Source organism: Myotis yumanensis, unplaced genomic scaffold, assembly GCF_028538775.1.
Source record: "Myotis yumanensis isolate MYYU_CA2020_CCGP unplaced genomic scaffold, mMyoYum1.0.hap1 SCAF_23, whole genome shotgun sequence".
NCBI lineage: Eukaryota > Metazoa > Chordata > Mammalia > Chiroptera > Vespertilionidae > Myotis > Myotis yumanensis.
The window spans coordinates 793,944-820,818 of NW_027223774.1; the positions used below are offsets into that span (position 1 = coordinate 793,944).

Here is a 26,875-nt window from a genome sequence, read left to right on the forward strand (position 1 = left end):
ATCTGATCTTCCCAGAGGCTCTGGAAAGGAACACAACCCGCCATCAATCAAGAACGACTGGAGTCCCAGAGACAGAGACGGGGAGAGCTGGGCGGGGCGGGGCAGGGCTGCCTACAGAGGCTTTGGTTCCGAGGGAAAGGAAGGCAGAGCTTTGGTATCTGGCTTAAGGGGTGGGGTGACAAGTAGATGATGTCCAGGGACAGAGCCGGGAAAGAGCTCTGGTCTGCCTGGCTTACCCTACCCCTCACCACTCCCAGCTCTGGGTTTTGTGGCCTCCAGGTAACAGGTTCTGCTGCCTTCGACCCCTGCAATCCCCAACAGCCTGTTTTGGGGTCCCCACTGCCTGGAGATTCCTCCTCACCCAGTGTCCTCTGGCAGCAGTGTGGGTCCCCTGGCCCTGCCATGTGCTCCAGATGCACCTCCCCTCGTGGCTTTCCTGGCTCCTCCTGTGTCCTGGCAGCCAGCTCTCCACAGCCCAACCTGCCCTCACTGCCTTCCACACCTTCCCCGTGTCCCCAAGGCTGCAGATTGCACCATTCCTGCACAGACGCTCACAGCGCCTCTGGCCCCGGCGGCCCACCTAGCACCTCCTGTTGCCTGGTCTCCAGCTCAAAGTGGTGTCCAGACCCCCTGCCCTAGTCCCTGACACCTCAAGGCTTAGCTCTTCTCTGCCTCGCAGCCCTGCCGCAAAGTCACTCCTCGCCCCAACATCGAACCCGGGTCTGGAGTGAGAGAACGTGGTCCCAATGGAGCGGGACATGTGAATGTTATCTAGGTGGGTGTTTTGTGGGCAATCCTGGGGTGTGTACTACCACTGTGAAGAAGAGGGCTACTTCAATTTGAGGGTTGTAGTTTTTTCCAGCAAAGGTTCACCTAGTTCATTCAGGGTAAGCTCTAAGGGAAGTATTTTACTGGATACTATATATATATATTATAATATAATATATAAAAAACCAATGACCGGTTACTATTATGCCCACTGTGGCCAGCGAACCACCTGATCGGGGGTGGGGCTGGGGCTGGCCCATCAACCTCCTGCGGCCACTCCCCCCACTGGCCCACCCTGTTCGGACTATCCCATTCCGATCAAAGGTGGGCCAGCTGGCCAAACGCCCCCCTCCAGCCTTCCCCCTGGCCAGCTCCGCCCCTGTTCCACCCACCTCACTATGATAGGCCTGGAACCCCTCCCCCAGATGGCCCCGCCCCTGATTGCTGCCCCACCCGGAGCAGGGGCAGGGCCAGCTGGCCAAGCACCCATGCCCCCTACCCCAGGCTGCTGGCTCCCAATCAGCACCCCCCCCCCCCCCAATTCAGGGGCAGGACCGGCTGACCCACTGCCCACAGCTCCTCCCCATGGCCGACCCTGCCTCCCACAGGCCTCTAAACCCCAATCAGGGGTGGGGCCCTCCAGCCAATCACTTGTGGCCCCTTCTCACAGCCAGCACAGCCCCGATGGGGCCCCAATCGGGGCTCGGTCAGCCAGAACCCACCCGTGCATGAATTCATGCACTGGGCCTATAGTTAAAAAATATTCTTACTGATTTTGGAGAGGGAGATAGAAACCTCAATGATGAGAGAAAATTATTTATCAGCTGCCTTCTACACACCCCCTACTGGAGTTCAAGCCTACAACCTGGGCATGTGCCCTCCTGACCAGGAATCAAACTCTGACCTTCTGGTTCATAGGTCAACTCTCAAACACTGAGCCACACCAGCTAGGCATTTCACTGGGAACTTTGAATGATCCCCTAGGAAACAGTAGAGGCCACCCTTGGGCAAATTTCAAGGCCTTTCCATCAGCAAAAAAGACTGCTCTCAGACTGTGAATTTCATGTTCTGGTGATCAGTTTTGTTTTTTTCTCTCTGGCAGAGATCCTAAAAACTATTTCATCTAGATAGTGGGGCTTGCCGAGGCCGGTTTGGCTCAGTGGATAGAGCGTCAGCCTGCGGACTGGGGGGTCCCAGGTTCGATTCCGGTCGGGGGCGTGTACCTTGGTTGCGGGCACATCCCCAGTGGGGGGTGTGCAGGAGGCGGCTGATCGATGTTTCTCTCTCATCGATGTTTCTGGCTCTCTATCTCTCTCCCTTCCTCTCTGTAAAAAATCAATAAAATATATTTAAAAAAAAAAAATAGATAGTGGGGCTTACTTATACTTCAACTTGCGGAGCTGATTTAACTGGTTCTGTACCCACGCTGAAAATAATTAAAAGCAAGCATCCAGCACAGCTGGCACGGCTCAGTGGTTGAGCATTGACCTTTGAACCAGGAGACTGAAATTTGCATTCCTGGTCAGGGCACATGCCTTCGTTGCCGGCTCCATTCCCAGTAGGGGGCATGGAGGAGGCAGCTGATCAATGATTCCCAACATTGATGTTTCTCTCCTCCCTTCCCCTCTGAAAGATAATCAACAAAAAACATATTTGAAAAATAAAATAAATCAATTAATAAAAATAGAGCATGCTAACCACTTGTGGCAGTCTCCTCCACACTCTCTGAGTCCAGTGTTTCTGCAACAATGATCCTTCTCCTGGCCCCTGTCATCTTAAAACCAGCGATGGTACCTACAGAAGTCAGGACCTCAGGGCCCACAGCTCCACTGCAGGACCCGCAGGGACAGATGGTCCCTCACCAGTGCTGAGCATGGGACAGGAGGCCCTGTGAAGAGAACAAGTTCATGTTGCTCTCAGAAGCATGAAGGTTGTCACAAGGACCCCCTTCTCAGGTTGAACTCAGAACCCCCAAATCATGGCTTCGAAGCTACAATCTAGGACCACAAAGCTCCACCGTCTTTCCTAAAGGCTATGAGCAGCAACGCAAACTGGGCCAAAACTGAAGACGTATATTCTGCCATCACATATGCCCTCTGAGGCACACAAAGTTTAGGATCCCAACCAATGCTGTTCACCTCTTCATACTAGCAAACAGGTCAACTTCAAAGGACCCAAAACAGTGACTAGAACCTCAATATTAACAGTAGCTTGAGCAATAAGACCTGGAGGTGCCTGGAGCTGAAGATAAAATTATTTTCCACATTCAATATTCACAAGGCCTTTATGCAGTGTGAAATCTTTAATTTTTTAAAATTGATTCCAGAGAGGAACAGAGAGAAACATCAATGATGAGAATTATTTATTGGCTGCCTCCTGTAACCCCCTAGTAGGGATCAAGCCTGCAACCCAGATATGTGCCCCTGACCAGAATTAACCTGGGACACTTCAGTCCACTGGCCGAAGCTCTATCCACTGAGCCAAACCAGCTAGGGCAAATCTTTGATGTTTAATGAGGTTCGAACTATGCCTAAAAGATATCCCACATTCACCGCACTCATAAGGCCTTTCTCTGGTGTGAACTCTGGTGTTTTAAGAGACTAGAGCTGTAAGTAAAGCATTTTCCACATTCACTGCACTCATAAGGCCTTTCCCCAGTGTGAATTCTCTGATGCTGAAAAAGTGCAGAGCTTTGGCTGAAAGATTTCCCACATTGGCTACACTCATAAGGCCTTTCTCCAGTGTGAATTCTTAAGTGTTTGATGAGACTAGAGCTGTAAGTAAAGAACTTCCCACATTCACTGCACTCATAAGGCCTTTCCCCTGTGTGAACTCTCTGATGCTGAAAAAGTGCAGAGCTTTGACTAAAAGATTTCCCACACTGGCTACACTCATAAGGCCTTTCTCCCGTGTGAATTCTCCTGTGTTTGATGAGTGTATAGCTGTAAGTAAAGCATTTCCCACATTCAATGCACTCATAAGGCCTTTCCCCTGTGTGAACTCTCCGGTGTTTTAAGAAACTAGAATTGTGAGTAAAGAATTTCCCACATTCACTGCACTCATAAGGCCTTTCTCCAGTGTGAATTCTCTGATGCTCAAGAAGCACAGAGCTTTGGCTAAAACATTTCCCACATTCGCTGCACTTATAAGGCTTTTCTCCACTATGAACTCTGGAGTGATCAATCAGGCGAGACTTTAGAGTAAAGGACTTTCCACATTCACTGCAGGCATAGGGCCTGGACCCAGAGTGAACCCTCTGGTGTTTTGTGAGACTGGAGTTGTAGGTAAAGAACTTCCCACATTCACTGCACTCATAAGGCCTCTCCCCTGTGTGAACACTCCGGTGTTGAAGGAGTGCAGAGCTTTGGCTAAAGGACTTCCCACATTCCCCACACTCATAAGGCTTTTCTCCAGTGTGAACTCTTTGATGTTTAATGAGGTTGGACTTGTTGCTAAATAATTTCCCACACAACTCACACTTGTGAGGCTCCGCTCTGGCGTGAACTCTCCGGTGTTGAATGAGGCTAGAGCTTTGCCTAAAGGACTTCCCACATTCCCCGCACTCATAAGGCTTTTCCCCAGTGTGAACTCTCCAATGGTCATTCAGACTATAGCTTTTGCTGTAAGATTTTCCACATTCATTGCTCACGTGGCATGTTTCTTGGGTGAGGACTCTCTGATCTTGAACAAGCTTGCGTTTGCAATGAAAATCTTTAGTGTATTCTGGGTCAGACAGAGTTCTTTCCTTATGAGAGGCTGTTCCGCACTCAGTTCCCCTGTTTGACTTCTCCCTGGTGTGTGCGGCCTGATGCTGGAGGAATCTTGAGCTGGCCAGGAAGTCCCTCACAACCGCCTCACAGGAATCGGGCTGCCCGGACACACAGAACCTGCAGTCCTTTCCAAAGGAGGCTCTGTCCACGCGGCCTCGGAAGCACAGCTCTCCCGTGTGCTGCTTCTGATGCTCAAGTTCCGCGCTAACATCCAGCTGTTCCTCACAGGCCCCCGCCTTGTACAGCGTCTGCCCATGGTGCCCAGTGAAGTGCAAAATGTCTCTCACGTCCACACCACACGGCTCACAAGGATGGGCCTCCGGGGGAGACACACCTGCCTTGCAGGTCCTGACCTGGGACACTCCCTGTAGAGAACTGCTGAGCTCAGACGGGGCCTCCTCGTTCTGGGCTCCATGCCAACAACCTGGAAACGAAAAGTGCTGGTTAAGTGCATGTTGACTCTGGTGGGAAGGGCCAGTCCACACACGTGTGTCCGACAAACCCAGGAACAAGTCCTTGGCCTTGTGTGCAGGACCAGGGAATTGGTTCGGGTTGAGGATGGGCTGCTCTGCAGTACTGGGCTATGAAGAGCACAGACTGGGGGAGGCCTCACGTGGTGAAGGACACAACCATGCCGTGTACACAGAGAGCACACACAGGCCCACAATTCACTTCAACAACGACTTCCCAAGAGAACTTCGCTACTGGTGACACCCGAAAGCTGTGCAGACGGGTGTGTTAAGGTGCAAGAAAATACAACTGTAACAGGGCAGCTGGTATTCAGGGACTTTTAGAAATATGCACACACCTCAGGACACAACGCAAAGGGCCCAAATGAGGAAAGTACCACAGATGGAGTGGTGAGAAAAACAGGCTACACACACAGTGCAGAGATGTGAGGCTAGAGGTGAGAGTAGAAGTGAAAAGTGATAGAGCTGAGAAATCGGTGAAGTGTCAAGGAAGGGGAAAGATAGACAGAAGTGAAGTGTGGCCCCAGGCATGGGATCAAAACACTAGTTCAGTCCTAACCGGTTTGGCTCAGTAGATAGAGCTTTGGCCTGCAAACTGAAAGGTCCCAGGTTTAATTCCGGTCAAGGGCATGTACCTTGGTTGTGGGCACATCCCCAGTGGGGGGTGTGCAGGATGTTTCTCTCTCATTGATGTTTCTGACTATCTCTCTCTCTTCCTCTCTGTAAAAATATCAATAAAATATATATTAAAAAAAACAAAAACACTAGTTCAACACAGCAGGCGTCTGGTATGAGTTGAACACAGCACTGGCATCACACCCTCCTCCAGGTGCCACTCCTAACATTTTGCTGAGCCTGGATTCATATACATCCTGTGAACCACCTCTTTCTAACCCAACGCAACTCCCTCAGTGAGCACAGGCATGGCAACGTATACAGGTACTGAGGGAGGGACAGCACCATGAGTACCCAGCACTAGCCCAGAACAACTCAGCACATCACAGCCAACAGAAAAGAAAACCAAATATTACACAGAGAACTTCGAAGGAGGGTCTTGTAAGAACAGCCCACAGTCCATGGGAGGAGGAACCATGTCAGTGATGGGGAGCCCTGGCCCAGGCAGGCCTGAGGCAATGTCAGCTGGAAGGAGGCAGCAGAACCTCAGTACACACGGGCCTGGGAGCTGAACAAAGTCATCCGGTCAGGGAGAAGCAAGTCAGGTGTATCCAGTGGGTTCACTGGAAGACTCCTGTCCTGATTGCTTCCCTGCAAGTCTGGGGCTCTTGAAGGAAGGAGAGGTCCATGCACAAACCTCAAACCAACTAAGCACAGCACCCTTGCAGGGGTGTAAGCACAGCACCCGTCCAGGGACCTGGGGAAGAAAGCCGTGCCTTGGTCCTGGTGTGAGGACAGACCGGCTCTGGGGGAAAGAGAAGGGCAGACACTACTGCCCGGGCACGGGGGGGGGGGGGGGGGGAGTTTGGAAGCCTTACCCAGGGAGGCGATCAGGGCCAAGTTCTCCAGCATCACGTCGTGGTACAGGCGTCTCTGAGCCTCATCAAGGAGCTCCCACTCCTCCGAGGAGAAGTACACAGCCACGTCCTCAAAGGTCACCCTGCCCTGTATGAGAAGAAACAAATCATCTTTCTGTCAAAGAACAGTTGAGAAGGCCGCCATGTTGGACTGTGTGACTTGGCAGCTGCCATGTTGGCTGCAAGACTTGCAGCTCCCCTGGGGGGGGCCCCATCTTGAAACAGCAAAGCCCAACCCCTCCCTTTGTATTAGCCAATCGTGAAAGCCTGTGCGCCTGGGCTCCATTCAAGAGTAAGGGACAGGCCACGGGTGTCAGAGGTTATAAATCTGAGCAGACCACCTATTATACAGACCATGTGTCCCCACCCTTCTCCGTGGAAGTAAAGATGTCTGCCTGCTGCCTGGCTCCTGGGTGTGTTTTGTGTTTTCCCAGGACCCCTGACTTGGGTATCGCCTTATTTCTAACACCTGGTGGCAGGACGGGGGCAGCTGCAACCAGAAAAAGCTCCTCTATTGAGAACCCACTATGCCCCCCACACCCCCCACAGCCCCCCACAAGCACCCTGCGCCGTCCTCCTCCCAATCGCCCAGCTCAAAGGACCATCCACGTCCTGGAGCCATTGTGGCCTCAGGGGCTCCGGGAGGACAGGGGCCGCCTGTGTTCTTTGTCCCCAGCAAGAAACCGAAGCTCCGTAAACACTCAGCTCAGCTCTGCCCGAGGCGCGCACAGGGCCCGCGACCAGCTCCCGGCACAGCCTCCCCCGCGGGTGTTTATGGGCTGAAGGCAGAGCCGGCGCCTGCATGCGGCCCTGGCGTGGGAGGAGCGTCCTGTGCCTGGGGTTCCTCCAGGCTCCCGGGGACCCCAGTTTGGGGACCTGCTCTCCGAGTCCGAAAGAAGACGCTCCGGAGACGGTGAGGGTGGGGGTCGGGGTCACCCCCCCCCCTCCTTCCCTGTGGTCGCACCAGCACTTCCGCAGCCGCGGGACTCGGGTGGGGGCTGGCCCCAGAGACACAGGGCCTCCCCGGATGCGGCGTGCCCCGAGGGCCGGGACGCGCGCCGCCGGACTCCCCGCAGTCGGGGCAGCTGGTCTTCCGGGCGCCCCTCCCCTATCCTCCCCGCCACACCGGGGGTCACCCCCGAGCGCCTCGCGGTCCTGGCGCGGGGCCGGGGCTGCAGGAGGACGGGCGCCCGCCCCCGGGCTGCGGGGCTGGGTCGGGAGGCGGGGAGGCCGGGGACGCGCTCACCTCAGCCGGGCGCCTGGGCGCGGCCGCCGCCATAGGGCTCAGCGGGGTCGGCGGGCGAGGGGGCGGTTCCCTCCCGCCCTGAAGCGGGTCCCTCGCGGGGTCGCCGGGCCTCACACCCGCGTTTGTGCGGCGCGGAGAACGACTCCCGGAAATTTAGACCCGGCACCTGGGTCCTGACTGAGCCGGGCTCGGGAAAGTCCTACAAACCAGTCCCAGAGCAGCTAACGCGGCCGCCCAGGCAGTAGCCGGAAGTACCGCCCTCCCGTAATGCGTCAACCGCGGGAGCCCCTCTCCCCTACCTTCTGATTGGATAGCGATGCTGCCGCTCCACTCTACGCATTCTGGGAAATGTAGTCCCTTCCCACAGTGGCGGGAAAGGGCTTATTGTGCAAAAGGACTTAAGCTCAGCTGGGAGATGGGTGGGAAGTGGACTAGGTGGGCTTTGCCTCCTCTTTATTTTTATTGATTTCAGAGAGGAAGGGAGAGGGAGCGAGAGATAGAAACATCAATGATGAGAGAGAATCATTGATCAGCTGCCTCCTGCACGCCCCCCACTGGGGATCCAGTCGCAACGCCTGCAGGTGCACCATTGAAATCAAAGGGGATGTCCAGGTTCATAGTTTGATGCTCAACCACTGAACCACACAGGTCAGGATTTCCTAACCATTTTTAAAAATATATTTTATTGATTTTTTACAGAGAGGAAGGGAGAGGGATAGAGAGTTAGAAACATCCATGAGAGAGAAACATCAATCAGCTGCCTCCTGCACGCCCCCCACTGGGGATGTGCCCGCAACTGAGGTACACGCCCTTGACCGGAATCGACCCGGGACCCTTCAGTCCGAAGGCCGAGGCTCTATTCACTGAGCAACACCGGTCAAGGCCCCTTTTCTTTGTTTTTATTGTTGTTTTTTCTCCTCCTCCTCTTCCTCCTCCTCTTCCTCCTCCTCCTCCTCCTCTTTCTTCTTCAAGGGCCCCTTCCTGGTCCTGCTTCCATGAGCAGCCGTGAAGAGGTGGAAATGGGAGGGCAACCAGGCAGCGTGGGGAGGGGTTATCTTCACAACATTCCATTTATACACAGAAGGGACCAGACAAACACAGGGTCCCTATTGTGGTTAGAAGTTGGCCGCTTGGGAAAGGGGCGCTGGGCGGGGGTGGGGGGGGTGGGGGGGGGGCGGGACTGGACAGGTTGCAAGTAGGTGTGTCAATAAAAACAATACAGCCCCTCTCCGAAACTGGGGTGCCTGGGGTGGGGGACTTGGTCTGTTTCCACCCAAGAGGAATCAGAAGATCAGAAGCGGTTTGGGGGTCCAGAACCGTCAGGCATGGAGGGAGGAGGAAGGCCCAGGGGTGGGGGCCTGTTTGGCAGCTGGGTGAAGGGATTGCCCTCGCCCTGCTGAGATCCCCCCAGTCCTCGGTCTGGCAGGAGGTGGGCAGCCTGCAACCCCCACAGGCAGGTCTGGGGTTGCCAGATGCTCCAGGCAGGGGCGGGAGGGGCTCACAAAGACTCTACCACCAGGGAGAGGACAGCACTGCCCCCGCTTCCCTGCCAGAGGGCAGGTCCTCGACCTCCTGGGAGCAGTTTGCTTGTCATTCATGCTCGATCCCCGTAAGCTTCTTCTTGGGGGCAGCCTTAGGGCTGGCATGGGTCATCTTGCTCATAAGGCAGTGGTTCTCAACCTTCTGGCCCTTTAAATACAGTTCCTCATGTTGTGACCCAACCATAACATTATTTTCGTTGCTACTTCATAACTGTCATGTTGCTACTGCTATGAATCGTCATGTAAATATCTGATATGCAGGATGGTCTTAGGCGACCCCTGTGAAAGGGTCGTTCAACCGCCAAAGGGGTCGCGACCCACAGGTTGAGAACCGCTGTCTTAAGGGGTGCAGACTTGGGGCCCGGAAGACAAACCCCAGGTCCCCGTGCTCTCCTCGGTCTCCTAGGCTGCCTCACACAGGGCGCAGCGGCAGCATCTTGACGAAGGTGGCAGAGGGGTCGTCTCCTGTCTGGCCCACAGCACCCACCAGGCCTCCTCGCCCTCCTCCAGGATGATGGCTGTTGGAGACCGGGTGTAAGCTGACATGGTCCTTGCACCTGAAGGGGCTAGCGAGGCTGGGACCCTTACCCACACAGTTTTCCCAGACTTGTTTGGATGGCGGTTATCAGTAGAATGAGAGCAACCTTTGTAGAATGAGAACAGCCTTTCATGGCTGACCAAGAAGTCCGTAACTATTTACTGAGATTTGCTGTACCGAGAATTTGTCCTTCTGCTCTGTCCTCCCTTAGAGATTAAGAGGGACAAAGAATACATTCCTCTTGACAGACCTCCTATTCAGTGTCTTGTGTATAAAAAGCATCGTGTGGTTAATAAACTTACTGCAGTTCCTCGATTGAGCTGTAGTCCTCCCCATCTGGCTCTCCTGTCTTTCTTTCTTTTCTCAGTTCCCACCTCCCTACCTCAGCCCGGCTCAACCTGTCAGGCTGGCCCTGACAGATGGTCTCCTCGACTTCGCCTCCGTTGGTGTGGAGGACTGACACGCCTTCATGTCCCTCAACACTGTGATGACTCCATCACAGATGGCCACACCAGAGGCCACATTTCCAGAAGCTGAAGGGGACACCAAGAGCCTGGAAAGATGAGAGATGACAGCCATTGCAGCTGCTGCCAGGACCGACTCTTTCCTCACCTTGTAAGGGTCCCCACCTGACCTGCAACCAGGGCAGCACCGAGCAGCAGCAGCTGAGCCCCTGAACCTGCGCTCAAGGCCCCCTTTTCTCTGATGGTCCAGAGAGCTAACCGCAGCCCCGCGTTGGCTTTCTTATTTCCCACAGCGTTCCCAGAGCCCTGGGAGCCCCGCTCTGCTGTTGCTTGTTCTCTCCTGATCCCGTCCTTTTGTCACTATCTCCAGCTCCAATAAACGTTCCCTCAAAATCTCCTGAACTCACATGAAATCTTTTCAGCACGAAGTCAAGAATCAAACATTACAGGCCAACCTGAGGCCGACCTGCTCCAGGCTGCTTCCTGTTCCCGTACACAGTTATGCCTGGGACGCCCTCTGTAAACACCGGCCAAGGCATGGTTTTCCTTATAAAAATGGAAAGAAAGCGAGAGGGCTCACACTCACATTGATGTTGAGTCAATTCAATCTTAACACTATTCTTTTCCTTTAAATGTTTTTATTGATTTTTAGAGAGTTTGGGAGAGTGGGAAACATCCATGATGAGAGAACCATTGATCATCTGCCTCCTTTAACCCCCCTACTGGGATCTAGTCCCCAACCTGGGCAGGTGCCCTGACCAGGAATCGAACTCAGCACCCTTCAGTCAGCAGGCTGATGCTCGATCCACTGAGCCAAACCAGCCAGGGCAAGGGTGCTGTCTTCAATGAGAAACTGTTGTTGCCGGAAGGAGAGTACATAAGCCCGTTTTACATGTTTGTAGGAGCCTGGCCCGCATGGCTCAGTGGTTGAGCATCCACCTATGAACCAGGCGGTGTCCGTTGGATTCCCGGCCAGGGCACATGCCCGGGTTTAAGGCTCAATCTCCAGTGGGAGGCATATAGGAGGCAGCCAATCAATGAATGATTCTCTCTCATCATTGATGTTTCTCCCCCTCCCCTGCTCTCTTTCTGTCTACCTCTCCCTCTCTGAAGTTTATAGGAGACTCCCTTATGACTTAACCTGACCAGAATGTCCCTGAGACGACGCTCACCCTCGCATGCCCCTTAGTGAGAAGGTCCGATGCCCCCGCAGACAAGGAGTGTGTGTGAGGATGGCCCCTCGCTCCTGCCCAGGGGGGTGTACACCCGGTGTTAGAGCTGGAGCCTGGAGGCCTAGATGCCACCAGACACCCCTCACAGGCTGTTTATCCAATCACAGCCTTTAATCTCATTGCCGACCCCTGGGCCCTATAAAAGGAAGCACATCAGAGGCACCAGCGCTGACAGCCAAGCCCCACGGCAGCTCAGAGTTGGGCCAGGATCACCCAGCGTGAACGTCTGTGTCCGTGAGGAGGTGAGTCTCGGGAAGGGAAGGCCACGTTCCGGTGTGTGTGTGTGTGTGTGTGTGTGTGTGTGAGTGTGAGTGTGTGTGTGTGTGTGTGAGTGTGTGTGTGTGCGAGTGTGCACAGGCATGTGCATGTGGGCTGGGCTGTGAGGATAGGGTTCCCAGGGACACAGAGAGGGGGTCTCAGGCACCGGAAGGTCTGGGCTGGCTGTGGCTCTAGCTGGGCAGGAGCTGGCTGGACTGCAGGAGACCCCACCCAGGCAAGTCTGTGTGTGTGGCTGTTGTCCTGTTGGTTGTATGTTTCTAGGAACTCATTTTCATGGCACCTTGGGAAAGTGTTGGTCCCTAGCATTCGGGTTGAGGATTGGGGTGAGGGTAGAAGCTGACACATAGTGACCGTCAGCCCTGACCGGTGTGGCTCAGGGGATAGAGCGTCAGCCTGCGGACTAAAGGGTCCCGGGTTCGATTCCGGTCAAGGGCATGTACCTTGGTTGCGGGCACATTCCCAGTAGGGGGTGTGCAGGAGGCAGCTGATCAATGTTTCTCTCTCATGGATGTTTCTAACTCTCTATCCCTCTCCCTTCCTCTCTGTGAAAAATCAATAAAATACATTTAAAAAAATAAAATCGCCTTAAAAAAAAAAAAAAAAAAGACCGTCAGCTTGGCCAGCTTGGCTCAGCCGATAGAACATGGGCCTGAGGACTAAAGGGTCCTGGGTTCGATTCTGGTCAAAGGCATGTAGCTCAGTTGCAGGCTCCATCCCAGGCCCTGGTTGGGCACGTGCAGGAGGGAACCAACCCTGGATGCAGGTCGAATTTGTGCATCGGGCCTCTAGTGTTTTCATAAAAGCGGTTTATATTCAGATAAATTGGACCCAAAGCGTCTCCTTCAGTGTTGTTATTCTGAGTGAGAAACTTAAAACATTCCTTAGGGCCCCGACCGGTTCGGCTCAGCGGGTAGAGCGTCGGCCTGCGGACTCAAGGGTCTCAGGTTCGATTCCAGTCAAGGGCATGTACCTTGGTTGCGGGCACATCCCAGTAGGGGGTGTGCAGGAGGCAGCTGATCAATGTTTCTCTCTCATGGATGTTTCTAACTCTCTATCCCTCTCCCTTCCTCTTTATAAAAAACAAAAACAAAAACAAAAACAGCAGAGCCTCCCCTGGAGACCACGTGGAGGCTGGTGTGGGGTTTCTGTAGATGATTTCCTGAGACAGATGTACTGTACGTCTCAGGCTCATCTCAAACATTATTTCCTCTATTGCATATCCTGCCCCATTATGGTGACCTCCGACCAGATACTTGGACATTCTGGGAAAGTCTACCATCATTGCTGTCTCCTTGTACATTTCTTCGTCATGTTCCTCTGGAGACCTGTCCTGTGGTGAGTATACTAACGTACCTTACAGATGCACTGTTCATCATCAATAAGCAAACATATTTAAGCCACTGGATGTCTTACTTGCACTCAGTACTGTCAATTTCCCTCTGGGCAGGGATTTTGCTGAAGGTTCTGCACATCATCCCTTCAGAAGGCAGCCTGGGCTCCAGGCAAACCGTGAGGCCTCCTGAGGGGAAGGTCAAGTCCTTTCACAGAGCCCACCGCCCAGCCACGACCCCACTTTCTGATCCTCATTGTCCAAACCAGCCAAGGTGACCTCCCTTCGGCGCCCGAATGCTCACCCCTTCCAACACTTCCTCAGGGAGACCCCACTGACCACCTCTGGCCTCACTTTCCCCCTGAGCTCCTCTCACAGCTGCCTGCCCCCTTGGTTGTGGGGTGTCCTTCACTACAACACAGGGTCCCAAGGGCAGGGACTCTGCACTTTGAGTCTGGAACAGTCCAGCCCAACAGTGTCCACACCCTTGGTCCTTACAGGTCTCAGCTGTGCCCCTCCATTCAGGCTGATTCAGGTTCTCACCACTAGCGCCTCCCCTCAGCCCTCCCACTCACGGACCTGCCCCATGTGCTGACAGATAACGCCCCACCAACCCTGTCCTAGGCCCCAACCTCTCAGCACCATCAGCCGCACACCCCAGCAGCCCCCTATTCCCTCGGGGCCCAGGGTCCCTCACTCACTACAGGGGAAGGGCTCTGCTCTTCAGGCCCAATAGGGAGGTGGGCACACCAACCACAACACACCCTCCCCCAGGGTGGTATCATGTTGAGTCCAAGACGCTCTTTCTAGAAATGCTTCTATTGCAGAATTTCTTCGGCACTGAAAACACACAGCATCGTTTCACTAGTCCATGCACCTCCAAGACTGCCTGGGGTGGGGGGAGGCAGCTGAGGGGAGGATTAATTTCTAATAAAATCAAAATAGGAAATGACTCCCAAACATGCAAGAACAGAGACTGAACATCAGTGTGCCTCAGGGGTGGGTGTGGGCTGGCCAAAGGCAGGACTTTCCAAAGGCGAACTGATTTGGGGCCCAAAAATCAGGGGGCTTCTCCCAGACACAGAAGTAGGTTCTGTTGCAGGGGGCCAGGGGCCTGGGGACGGGCAGAGCAGGCTGGAGAGGCTCTGGATGGAGACAGCAGAGCCCTGGAAGCTCCTCTCAGGCAGACGCAGAACCCCAATCTCTCCCAGGGGCCTGCCTCGGGCTCCTCTCTGCCAGCTCCTGGGCAGGACACAGCGTGCCCAGGTGAAGGCAGGAGCGTGAGGAAAGGTGGACTGTACAGAGACACGTCTCAGCGAAGCAGGGTGGATGGTGCTGTAAGGGAGGCAGGTGAGACAGAAACACAATAACGAGGCCTCCTACTCTAGCAGAAGCAGGGGGCCAGGGAGCAAACCTGTATAAATGAAACACAAAGTCACGCGGTCTTTATTTCCAGGCCTTGGGCAGTAACACAAAATAAGTCAATATTAGACAAACAGTGATTTTCTGCGGTCCCTTCACAGACAGTTTGGGATCCCCTCCCTATCTGTTAACTCTACATGCTGACAGGTCACAACTGTGCTTGCCAATCATCCCAGGCAGTGAATAGAACCAACAAAATTAAACATACAAAACCAAAAACGCCGTTACAAAAACATAAACCGGAGCAGCGCACAGCAAGCAGCGTGCAGGCTGAACTGGAACCGGAAACAATCCGTCACAGCATGAGGTGAGGGGCACAGGGCCCCCAAAGAGGTAGCATTTCTTGAGCTGAGGACGGGGGCTCTGGACGAACCCGGGGTCAGGTCAATTCTCTGGAGAGTAAGGACTGAGGATCCTGCCAAGAGCTCAGAGTGTTCATAACTTCCTCATACACAAGGGGAACACGGAATTCCCTTCCCCTGAGCACCAGGGGTGGTGGCTGGTGCTCACTGTTCAGGTGAGCCAGGTGGCAGAGGAGGTCACTTCAGCCACAAATACTCACAGTGACATCAATGAGGTAAGAGTCCTCGGCAAGTTAGCAAGTGCAGGGCAGCTCCTTCAGGCCTCACTTGTACCTCTGGTAAATGAGGAATCTAGCAGAGCGTATGTTCAGATAAAAGGCGTTTATATTCAGGTAAATGGGTCTGAGTCTCCTTAGTGTTGTAGAGTGAGAAAGATGAAAGATAAAACGTTCTCTGCACATTTAAGGCTTTTCTCCAGTGTGACCTCTCAGATGTCTGAGGAGGCTAGGTTTGTAGCGAAAACATTTCCCACATTCACTGCACTCATGAGGCTTTTCTCCAGTGTGACTTCGGTGGTGGTCCATGAGCTTGGATCTTTGGCTGAAGGCCTTCCCACAATCACTACACTCATAGGGCCTTTCTCCCGTGTGAGTTCTCTTGTGGTAAAGGAGGTGACTACTGCTCTTAAAAGATTTTCCACATTCACTACACTCATAAGGTTTCTCACCAGTGTGATGTCTCCTGTGCAGAGTAAGTGAATTGCCATGCCTGAAGGACTTCCCACAGTCACTACACTCAAACGGCTTTTCTCCGGTATGAACTCGGTGGTGTTGAATGAGGGTGAACTTTTGCCTAAAGGACTTCCCACAAACAGTACAATGAAACGGTTTCTCACCGGTGTGAACTCTCTGGTGTTGGGTGAGGTGACAGCTTTGATTGAAGGACTTCCCACAATCAGTGCACTCATAGGGCTTTTGTCCCGTGTGAAGTCGAAGGTGTATAGTAAAGCAGGACCTTTGATGGAAGACCTTCCCACAGTCACTACACTCATAAGAATTTTCTCTACTGTGACCTCTCTGATGATACGTGAGAGCTGAGGATTGCCTGAATGACTTTCCACAATCAGTACACGCATACGGCTTTTCTCCAGTGTGAAGTCTGTAGTGTTTAACAAAGGTTAACTTTTCTCTGAAGGCCTTCCCACAAACACTGCACACGAAAGGCTTCTCCCCAGTGTGAATCCTCTTGCGTTGACTGATGTCAGAGCTCTGACTGAAGGCCTTCCCACAATCACTATCCTCATACGGGTTTTCTCCAGCGTGAACGCATCTATGTCGATTGAGGTTAAAGACACGGCTAAAAACTTTCCCACATTTGTTACACTCATGACTATTTTCTCCAGAACAGACCGCCTGATGTTGTACAAATTTCCGTTTGTGGCGGGCAGATTTTTCACCTTCACTCCACTGGTGATGCCTTTTTCTATTGAGAAATTCCTGTGAAATCTCACTGCCACTGTGTGGCTCTTCAGTGTCGAGAGAGGCCTGGTGCTGGAGAAGTTCTGAGATGCCTGGGAAATCTTCCCCAACCTCCCTCCTGGATGAAGGCAGCCCTGATAAGTAGAAGCTGCACCTGGTCACAAACGAGGCCCTGTCCACAGCTTCCCTCCAGGGCTTCTCTCCACTGGCTTCCCTCTGTTGCTGGTGAGGGTTTGCACTGAAACAGAAGTCTCTCACACATGCGTCACTGAAGAAGGCTTTCTGCTCAAGGTCTGCTGCTTGTGACTCAGTCAGGTGCAGAATGTCTTTTAACACAGAGAAACACCGCTTACACAGATGGGTCCTCTGGGTTGCTGGCTCTGTCTTAGGGGCCCTGACCTGTGACTCTTTTTGTTCAGATACACTCTGCTCACAACAGGCCTCCTCATCTGTTTTATGCCAACAACCTGCAAAGACAGAAATGCTGAGGTACTTAGTGTTGACTGTGGTGACAGGGGAAATCCCATTGCAAGATGCACATAATACATGGGTTTCATGCAATTGTCCGAAAATAAGAGACATGCAGGAAGGATTAATAAGAGGCTGCTGTGAAGGTCTCATCCAGTGAACATCACAAAACAGAAAAGACCTCCCCAGAAATATGACACAACACATGGCAGGCAGCTCATGGAAGAGAAGCCAGATCTCCACTAAGGCCTCTGCTAACAGCGCTCAGCAGGGCTTGTGTGCTGGTGAAGGGGGCAAGCTGTGCATGAAGTTGGGAAAGTTGTATTCCAAGTAAAATTCAATAAACAGTACCTGGTGTCAAACACTACCGAAGCATGAATGTGCACTTAACAACACATAACGGTGTTGGTCAGTGTTAAAGAATGATGCAGGGCCCGGCTGGCGTGGCTCAGTGGTTGAGTGCCTCCTAGTAACTAGGAGGTCCTGGTTTAATTCCCAGTCGGGGCACATGCCCGGGTTGCGGGCTCCATCCCCAGTAGGAGACATGCCGGAGGCAGCCGATCAATGATTCTCTTTCATCATTGATGTTTCTATCCTTCTCTCTCTTTCACTTTCTCTGTGAAATCAAGAAAAATATATTTTAAAAAAATGCAGAGGCAGCAGTGCAGAGGAACAGGTGATGCAAAAAGTCTAAAAGGTGAAGGTAGCCAGAAGCCAGGAAGTCAGAGAACAAACGACAAGTCGGCAAAGTGTCAGGTATGGGAAAGGTAAGGAAAGGAAGAAATGAGACATGGCCAGTGGCACTTGCATCTAAACACTGCTGGACACCAGGATGTCCCTGGTGTGATCTGAACACAGCCCATGTGGCATACCTCCTCCCAGTTACCCCTAAGCAAGGCCCGGCCTCCTGAGATCATGTTGCATGTTCACCCTGTGAAAAAAACAGGGTTCTCCCTGTACCTTCTACTGTACAAATACGTCAAACCTAAATATTCTGAGTATTAGTGAAGGACAACAGCCAGCACTGGCCCTGACCAACACAGCTTGCATAGTATTCAGGGAACAGATATTACAAACCATTGAAGGAGGGTTTCCCAAGAACAGCCCATGGATCATGTAAGTAAAGACCATTGCCCCAGCTGTTTTGGCTCAAGTGTATAGAGCATCTGCCTGTGGACTGGAGGGTCCCAGGTTCGAATCTGGCCCAGGGTATGTGCTTGGGTTGCATGCTCAATCCCCCGTAGGTGTGCAAGAGGCAGCCAATCAGTGATTCTCTATCATCATTGATGTTTCTATCTCTCTCTCTTCCTTCGTCTCTAAAATCAATAAAAATATATTAGGGGCCGGGGGGAAGAGCATACCCTGGCACAGGCCGTTACAAAGAGCTCTTAGCTAGAAGAAGGGGCAGAAGAGGAAGCCATTGGGCGGACACCATCACTGCACCGTGAAGAGGTAGTGCGAGGTGGCACCCAGGAAGCTGTCTGCAAGACTCCTGACTCCCAGGCACTTCCTGCACTTTTTGAAGCAACTTGTGTTATGGATGTGCGTGGGGTCCACTGGATGGACTCTCCACACAGCTCACCGCTGGCAGCCACAGCACATTTAACAAGAATGTGGGGGAATTAGCAGAGCCTCTTCTGTGGTCTGGCTGAGGGAGAGAGAAAGCTATGTTTTGGGAATAAAGGAAGAAAGAGTATCACCTCCCGACCCTGGGAGAAACGTGGAGGTCTTACCTACAGATGAGACAAGCGCAAACACTTCCAGCATCACATCGCAGTACAGAAGTCTCTGAGCCTCATCAAGGAGCCCCCACTCCTCCCGAGAGAAGGCAACGGCCACGTCCTTAAAGTCCATATCCTGTCACAATGGAGAGAGTTCATTCCATGATCAGCTTCTCTCCTAAGATTCCAAGTCTGTCATCGTCCCCACCCACCACATCCACGGCTCCCTCTGCTCCCCACATTAGAGAAGACACCAGGCCTTCGTCCCATCCAAGTCCTTCTCTCCTTATATTCCTCCTGACACTGTGTCTTCCCACAGCAATAGGGCAGATGGGCACAGAGATGACACCTGTGCTCTGGGACTCACATGGAGGCCACACTGGCCCTTGTCAGTAACAGTGATGCCACCAACATAGTTGAGGGAGACATGTTGGCCACAAGGAGAGTGTGAGTGATCTGACAATGGCCTTGTCAGGCAATACTCTTGGAGTCCCCCAGGTTGTACCTCAAAGACAGCAGAACCATGGCATCACCCCTCAGCCTTTCAACCCGAATTCCGGTTTGCTGAGGCCATCCCTGTGCACCGCCTGCTGCACATAATTCTTTGAACCACAGGCCTCCCACACAGCTCCATTCCCAGAGGCACAACTTCAAAGGTAGCACCCATATGGGGTGACAGGGATGGTTTTATTTCCTAATCTTCTTCTTTTCCAAAATTGTAACTCATCACCTCTGTAATGTATTTCTCTCACCTTCTCCCTTCCCCGTGCCAGTAGAGACATTCACGCCCAGGTGACACTGTTGTAGGCTAGCTCATTCCTGTGTCATCCCTCAACAGCAACAGGCATGTGTGCACATATACGAAATCTAAGCTCTGGAACTGGCACGCAGCACCACAACACCCCTCTTTTCAGGAAATTAGCCTAAAATCCCCCTTATTGTATGATCCAGACACCACCAGAAATGGACTCACTCTTATGTCAATATCAGGGCCCTGTGGCCATGAATTCTCTCCCCCTCACCAAGGGCACATGACTCTTTCTACCACACCTTGTTCACACCTGCACTCCCACAGCCCCAGCCCCCACAGGCATCTCCTTGGCCTCTTACTCATTACGCAGCAGGTGTGGTCCAGAGAATGCCTGCCTAATTCAAACAGGATCAAGTCCTGCCCAGACACTGAGTCCACACACATAGAAGCAGCCTGGAGTCCTGCTCTGAAGGCCTCTGTCTATGACCATTTTTTCCTTCAACCTCAATTACTGAGAAACACAATCAGATCTTGGATTCCCACAGACCACCTCCCCTGGTGCTGCACTTGATGTCCCTGCAGCAGTCACAGCCAACATATCTCCACTTGCCCGTCATTCAAGTCCCAGCCCCGTGAGTCTCACAGGTGACCACTCAAGAGTCTAAGCTGCCCCAGCTGATGTGGCTCAGTGGATAGAGCGCTGGCCTGCGGAATGAAGGCTCCCAGGTTTGATTCCAGGTCAGGCTAGATCCCCAGTAGGGGGCATGCAGGAGGCAGCTAATCAATGATTCTCTTTCATCACTGATGTTTCTATCTCTCCCTCCCTCTCCCTTGCTCTCTGAAATCAATTATACACACACAGTGGGGCCTTGACTTACGAGTGTCCCGACTAATGAGTTTTTTGAGATACCAGCAGTCTCTCGGCCAATATTTTGCATTGAGTTGATAATTTGAGTTAAGGAGCTCGGTCCCAGAACGAATTAAACTTGTAAGTCAAGGCCCCACTGTGTGTGTGTGTGTGTGTGTGTGTGTGTGTGTATGTATGTGTATATATATATATATATATATATATATATATATATGTATATATATATATATATATATATATATATAGAGAGAGAGAGAGAGAGAGAGAGAGAGAGAGAGAGAGAGAGTCTCTAAGCAAATCCATAAGACTGACTGCCACACCCCCGGCCACACCAAGGGTCACAACAAAATCCTGATGAGTCTTTAGAGAAGTAAATATGTACCAGCCCTGCAACCCAGGTATGTGCCCCTGACCAGAATCGAACCCGGTACCATTCAGTCTGCAGACTGACACTCTATCCACTGAGCCAAACTGGCCAGGGCCAACTCATCTTTTAAAGGCCTTGGCCAGCCCTGGATAGTTTGGCTCAGTGGATAGAGCATTGGCCTGCAGATTGAAGGGTCCCGGGTTCTATTTCCATCAAGGGCACATGCCCCAACTGTGGGCTCCACCCCCCAGTGTGGGACATGCAGGATGCAGCAGATCAATGATTCCCTCATCATTAATGTTTCTCTCTCTCTCCCTCTTACTTCCTCTCTGAAATCAACAAAAATAAAAATAAAGGCGTTGGCCACTGGGAAACCATTCTCTCTCCCCAACACTCTACCTGACCACCCTGTCCCGTTGCTGTGTTGTGACACCCACCTCCCACAAACGGGGGCCCCGGCAGGAAACCCGTCCTCAGGGTCCCACTGTCCCTGTGAGCTACCACTACCATTACCATCCTGACCATGATTCCCGTATTAACGTGATCTACGGTCCTGGCTTATGTGGCTGAGTTGGTTGAGCATCAACCCAGGCGCTGAGAGGTCCAGGTTCCAGCCCTGGTCAGTCACAGGCCTGGGTTGTGGGCTGGACCCACAGAATGGGTTGTGCAGGCAGCAACAGATCCTTGTTTCTTGCTCATCACTGTTTGTCTGCCTCCCTCTTCCTTCCTTTCTATATTTAAAGTCAATTAAAAATATACGTGTAGGTGCTGGGGAAGATGTAGCAGCCTCTTCTCAGAGCCACCCCTTTGCCTCCGGACTTCTCTGGGGCCAGCAGCCACCCGACCTGGGGCCCGGGCCACGGGCCTAGCCGACTACCATGGCTCCGTGTCAAACCAGCAATTTGCAGGTGGCTGCGCCAAGGCGCCAGAGGCGGCGCGGGAGGACGAGGCCCGGGCGGTGGAGGAGCCGCAGCTGCTGCAGGGAGCTGGCATCTGTAAGCGGTTTAGCGTGCGCGTGGGGTTCGGCTTCCTGGCCATGACCGCCTGTGCGGGGGTCTGCCTGACCCCCGTGGATGCCTGTGCACCAGAGTAAACTGCACAGGGAGGGCTTCCGGAGCCTGAAGGAGGGTGAGGCAGTGGAGTTCACCTTTAAGAAGTCCGCCAAGGGCCTGGAATCCATCCGAGTCACTGGCCCTGGTGGGATGTTCTGTACTGGGAGTGAGAGGCGGCCAAAAGGGAAGGACATGCAGAAACGCAGATCAAAGGGAGACAGGTGCTACAACTGTGGTCTAGACCAGTGATGGCGAACCTATGACACCTCTGACACGCAAACTCATTTTTTTGGTTGATTTTTCTTTGTTAAATGGCATTTAAATATGTAAAATAAATATCAAAACTATGTCTTGGTTTTACTATGGTTGCAAAGATCAAAAAATTTCTATATGTGACACGGCACCAGAGTTAAGTTAGGGTTTTTCCAAATGCTGACATGCCGAGCTCAAAAGGTTCGCCATCACTGGTCTAGGCCATCACGCCAAGGAATGCAAGCTCCCACCGCAGCCCAAGTGCCACTTCTACCAAAGCATCAGCCACAGGTGGCCTCCTGTCCACTGAGGCCCAGCAGGCCCCCAGCTCACAGGGAAAGCCAGCCTACTTTCGGGATGAAGAATAAGAGATCCATAGCCCTGCCCTTCTCCCAGGTGCCCAGAATTGAGCCACAGTGGGTGCTGGGGGCTATGCTTTTGTGATCAGAAAGCTTCAAGGAGCAGGCATCAATCAGCAGATGGAGAAAGTGGGGGCGGCGTGGGGGGGGGGGGGGGCAGTAGGCACTGCCAGATAGCTCTGGCCAGGTTCCACAGCATCATCCCCTCTTCCCTCTTGGCGAGGGGGGGGGGCAGGGGGGAGGCAAAGGAACTCCAACCACATTCGATCCAGACGCCTGTGAGGGCTTTGGGGGAACTCCCTCCCTACATGCTTTACTTGAGCCTCCACCCCCAGAATCTCCAGCTTTGGAAAGTGGCCCGGACAGGGAAGTTGTTTTCCTTTTAAAGAAGGACATGTAATAATAATATTTCCCCTGCCAAAGTGAGAAGATTAACATGAGACCAGAACCCAGACCACTGACGCCTGCATTCTGTGGGAGGGTTTGTCCACATCTTATCTCCCCGTACCCACTCCTGGGATTGGGCGCTGAGAACTGTCCCCAAGCAGTGGGTGGTGACAACAGGCAAAAGGGACGGTTGTGGAACAGCTGCAGACCTGCAGCTCCTCAGCTCACAACCACCCCATTTCTGGACCAATACATTGTATTTATTGGGTCCCTTGGCTAACTGCACCTCGGGTACCACTCTCTCCAGGATGCAACTGCACTAGCTGTGTGCGAATGAGGTCTCTTGTGCATTTAGGCTTTTTTTTTCTTTTTTCATAATATAAATATTCTGGGTTTGTATTTTTGTGTATTTTATTTTATTTTTTAAATATTTTATTGGTTTTTTACAGAGAGGAAGGGAGAGGGAGTTAGAAACATTGATGAGAGAGAAACATCGATCAGCTGCCTCCTGCACACCTCCTATTGGGGATGTGCCTGCAACCAGGTACATGCCCTTGACGGGAATCAAACCTGGAACCCTTCAGTCCGCAGGCCGACGCTCTATCCACTGAGCAACACCGGTTCGGCTTTTTGTGTATTTTAATCTACAGCCCTCATTCCTGCACTGTGTTCTCAGGTACATGAGCAATCTCAGGGATAAGTGGCAGGAGCTCGGGGTCTGCACAGCAGGAATACTTTGTTTTATCATCAGGGAGAACACCTATTTGGAGTGTATAGTCTATTGAACTACCTAATTTTTGCCAATTAGAGCTGGCTTTTCTGCCATAGTATCCTCTTTTTAAAAAAAAAAATATATATTTCATTGATTTTTTTGCAGAGAGGAAGGGAGAGGGATAGAGTTAGAAACATCAATGAGAGAGAAACATCAATGAGAGAGAAACATCGATCAGCTGCCTCCTGCACATCCCCTACTGGGGCTGTGCCCGCAACCCAGGTACATGCCCTTGGCAGGAATCGAACCTGGGACCATTCAGTCCGCAGGCCGACGCTCCATCCACTGAGCCAAACCAGTTAGGACCATAGTATCTTCTTGAAACCCCTCCACCTTCAATGTTTTGTGGAAGACTAGATTTTAATGGGGTGTCCTCATTACTTGATCTCTTACTAGAAGGTTGGAAATTGGTCTGAACAGGAATCAGTGTTTGGTGCAAAGGTTAGGAGAGGCTGGGCTAGGTGAAAGGCACAGGGGGGAAGCCAAGATCAGATGTAGGTTGTCTATATGTGTAACTAAGGATCCCTGTCCCCATACCTGTAATCCCAGGGGTTTGGGACTCAACATTACATACCAGATCCATCCCTAACTGGATTGGGCTAGGCCTACCAGGCACAACAAGGTGTATGTGTGTGTTGATAAAGAGAGCTTTTAAGAACACTTACCATGCCCTGACCGGTTTGGCTCAGTGGAGAGAGCGTCGGCCTGCGGACTGAAGGGTCCCAGGTTCGATTCCGGTCAAGGGCATGTACCTTGGTTGCGGGCACATCCCCAGTAGGGGGTGTGCAGGAGGCGGTTGATCGATGTCTCTCTCTCATCGATGTTTCTGGCTCTCTGTCCCTCTCCCTTCCTCTCTGTAAAAAAATCAATAAAATATATTAAAAAAAAAAAAAAGAAGAAGAAGAAGAACACTTACCTCTCTACCTATCTTGAGCTGCCCAGGGGTGGATATATGAAGGAAGGACTAAATTCCTTAACCTTGAAAAACTCTTTGCTTTTTCTCTTTGGCTTCCAGAGAGACCATAAGCAGTGGCTTCTCTGTGGTGCTCAGCCAGTGTCCTTCCTGCTGCATCAACGATTAGTGTCTCAGTAGCTAAAGGAGAAAAGCGGGTTTCGTTAACAGGCTGTGAGAGCACTGAAAACCTACCTCACTGTGTTGAAACGAGGCAAATGCAATAGGATGCTTTGGGTGATGTGCGCCTGATCCTGGGTTCTTGTCCCCCCAGTTGCTGCCCCCCCCCCCCGTTATTGTGTTTGTCTGGGCTTTGTAGGACTTCACAGTAGCTGATATGGTGATTGCTAGGTGGCCTAGTCTGTGTGTAAATGTGTTGGTCTTTCTCCAAGTTCTTTTGGGGATTTATTGTTTACAAACTTTTTTGTATTGAGAAAAGTAGCAAAAGCATCTTTGACAAAAGGTTCTGCACCAGGAAAAAGGATCTGAAACATAACCTTGGGAACACCTCTTCTTGAAGTGGAGGTCTTGAGCTATCCTTTCTTTTGTTTTCTCTTCCCCTATTTCCTATTTGGGACCAGATCTTCTGTCCTTAAAATTGGACTCGGACCCTCTTCCAGCCGCACCCCAAAGAGCCCACTTACCCACGTGCATACACATTTAAAGTGTGGGGTGTCACCCCGTCTCTTCAATGATTTGTGCAAAAATCCTGAAGAAGTTAAGAATACTCCATCCTTTCTTCCCAATATCCTGAGTGAAGACCATTTCTTGATAGGTGATTCATGCCAAACATTCAGATGGCTATGTTTTAATCTCTAATCCTAGGGTAGAGAGCAGCAATGAGGGGGGCCTTTCATTTTGAAAGTGGCTGGGACACCAAGAAAGGGGAGATGAATGTATATCCACGTCACTCAGGAACTTTTATGCTGGTGCAAAAAACTTGTGTCAAAGTAGCCACACAATTGTTTAACAGGAGACGGACGAATGTAACTCCACGTTTACTGCTAGAAACCAAAGCTTTGTGTGAAATCTTGGGGTGGGAGGGAGGGAGGGTAGGAAAGCATGTACCTGTTTTTCCCCCCGATTCCATCTCATGTCTAAACTGCAGGGGACTGAGCCCCGTTGGGTTTTGGTGACCATCACTGGGGACTGTTTATTTGATGGTTGATTTTGCTGTGCTGGGTACTTCCACTTGCTATCATTTTGTAAAACACATGCTGACTTTTTCCCCTTCCCCTCTTTTCCCTGGGAAAATAAAATGAATGAATAAAGACTTATTCCTACTGGAAAAAAAATATATATGTGTATATAAATGAAAATAGACCAAATATATGTATACACACACACATATGTGCTTATATATGTATATACATACATATATACACACACATATATGTGTGTGTGTGTGTGTGTGTGTATCTGATGGTTCCTGAACGAGCTCAGTCTTCACTCTGAGCCTTTGCACATTCTGGTCCCTGTGCCTGGGAGGAACCCCCCACCTCTCACTCCACTCGTTGCCAAAACCAGGGTCCACGTCCTAAAGCTGAAGTATGGTACCTATTTGCTTTAACAACGGACAGGTTATATTTTGATTTTCTGAATTATATAAATCATCCCATTCGATTAAATGCCTTACTGATTGTAATGTGACTATCCCATGGGTTGTGGTCATACTGGTCTTAGAAAGCACATTTTTCCTTCACCGGGAAGGACAGCACAGTTATCCCAACGTCAGAGGGCTCTAGACCCCGAAACTGTAATTGAGAGAACATGCCTAAGTTTAACCCAGGTGACCCAAGGGCTCTAGATAATGTGTTTATAACGTGCTGTTTAAACTTAAACTGCTTTTTGCAAACTAGGTTCCTCATTCCAGACCCGAGGGCTCTAGACCAGGGGTCCTTAAACTGTTTAAACAGGAGGCCAGTTCACTGTCCCTCAGACCGTTGGAGGGCCGGACTATAGTTTAAAAAAAAAAAAAAAAACTCGATGGTAGTCGCCGTGCCTACCATGGTGACCACGGGTGACGGGGAATCAGGGTTCGATTCCAGAGAGGGAGCCTGAGAAACGGCTACCACATCCAAGGAAGGCAGTTTAAAAAAAAAAACAAAAAAAACTATGAACAAATTCCTATGCACACTGCACATATCTTATTTTGAAGTAAAAAACAAAACAAAATGGGGCCGAAACCGGTTTGGCTCAGTGGATAGAGCGTCGGCCTGCGGACTGGAGGGTCCCGGGTTCGGTTCCGGTCAAGGGCATGTACCTGGGTTGCGGGCACATCCCCAGTAGGAGAGGTGCGGGAGGCAGCTGATCGATGTTTCTCTCTCATCGATGTTTCTGACTCTCTCTACCTTCCTCTCTGTAAAAGATTTATAAAATATATTTAAAAAAACAAAACAATAAACGGGAACAAACACAATATTTGTATTTGCATGTGGCCCGCGGGCCGTAGTGTGAGGGACCCCTGCTCTAGATAATGTATTTCCGTCAATTCACTGACCCCGAGACCCAAAACTATAATTACCATGCTTAATTCTGCTTCTGTAAACTGCTT

The 26,875-nt window shown here is 51.6% G+C and overlaps 2 protein-coding genes and 1 pseudogene across 3 annotated transcripts; 1 reads left to right on the forward strand and 2 right to left on the reverse strand.

Annotated features, from left to right (window-relative positions):
• Window positions 1-2,851: 2,851 nt before the first annotated feature.
• Window positions 2,852-7,990, reverse strand: LOC139000131 (zinc finger protein 154-like). Its single transcript, XM_070402415.1, is given in 4 exon segments — window positions 2,852-3,355; window positions 3,357-4,962; window positions 6,502-6,628; window positions 7,787-7,990. Coding segments are annotated over 4 exon segments (1,905 nt in total). The 5' UTR covers window positions 7,820-7,990; the 3' UTR covers window positions 2,852-3,216.
• Window positions 7,991-14,599: 6,609 nt separating this feature from the next.
• LOC139000134 (zinc finger protein 551-like) lies at window positions 14,600-26,297 on the reverse strand. 2 transcript variants are annotated; one of them, XR_011469535.1, is made up of 5 exons: window positions 25,390-26,297; window positions 24,966-25,142; window positions 24,286-24,462; window positions 18,574-18,697; window positions 17,198-17,456 (listed from the first exon to the last, which is right to left on the reverse strand). XR_011469535.1 is itself a non-coding variant. In XM_070402425.1 (3 exons), exons 1-3 carry the CDS (start codon window positions 24,035-24,037, stop codon window positions 15,356-15,358), a joined length of 1,611 nt encoding a protein of 536 aa, XP_070258526.1. In that variant the 5' UTR covers window positions 24,038-24,113; the 3' UTR covers window positions 14,600-15,355. The 2 variants fall into 2 exon arrangements, 1 of the variants encoding a protein (XP_070258526.1); XM_070402425.1 differs by lacking the exons at window positions 17,198-17,456; window positions 24,286-24,462; window positions 24,966-25,142; window positions 25,390-26,297 and adding exons at window positions 14,600-16,839; window positions 24,035-24,113.
• Window positions 20,557-22,261, forward strand: LOC138999957 (protein lin-28 homolog A pseudogene; annotated as a pseudogene).
• Window positions 26,298-26,875: the final 578 nt, after the last annotated feature.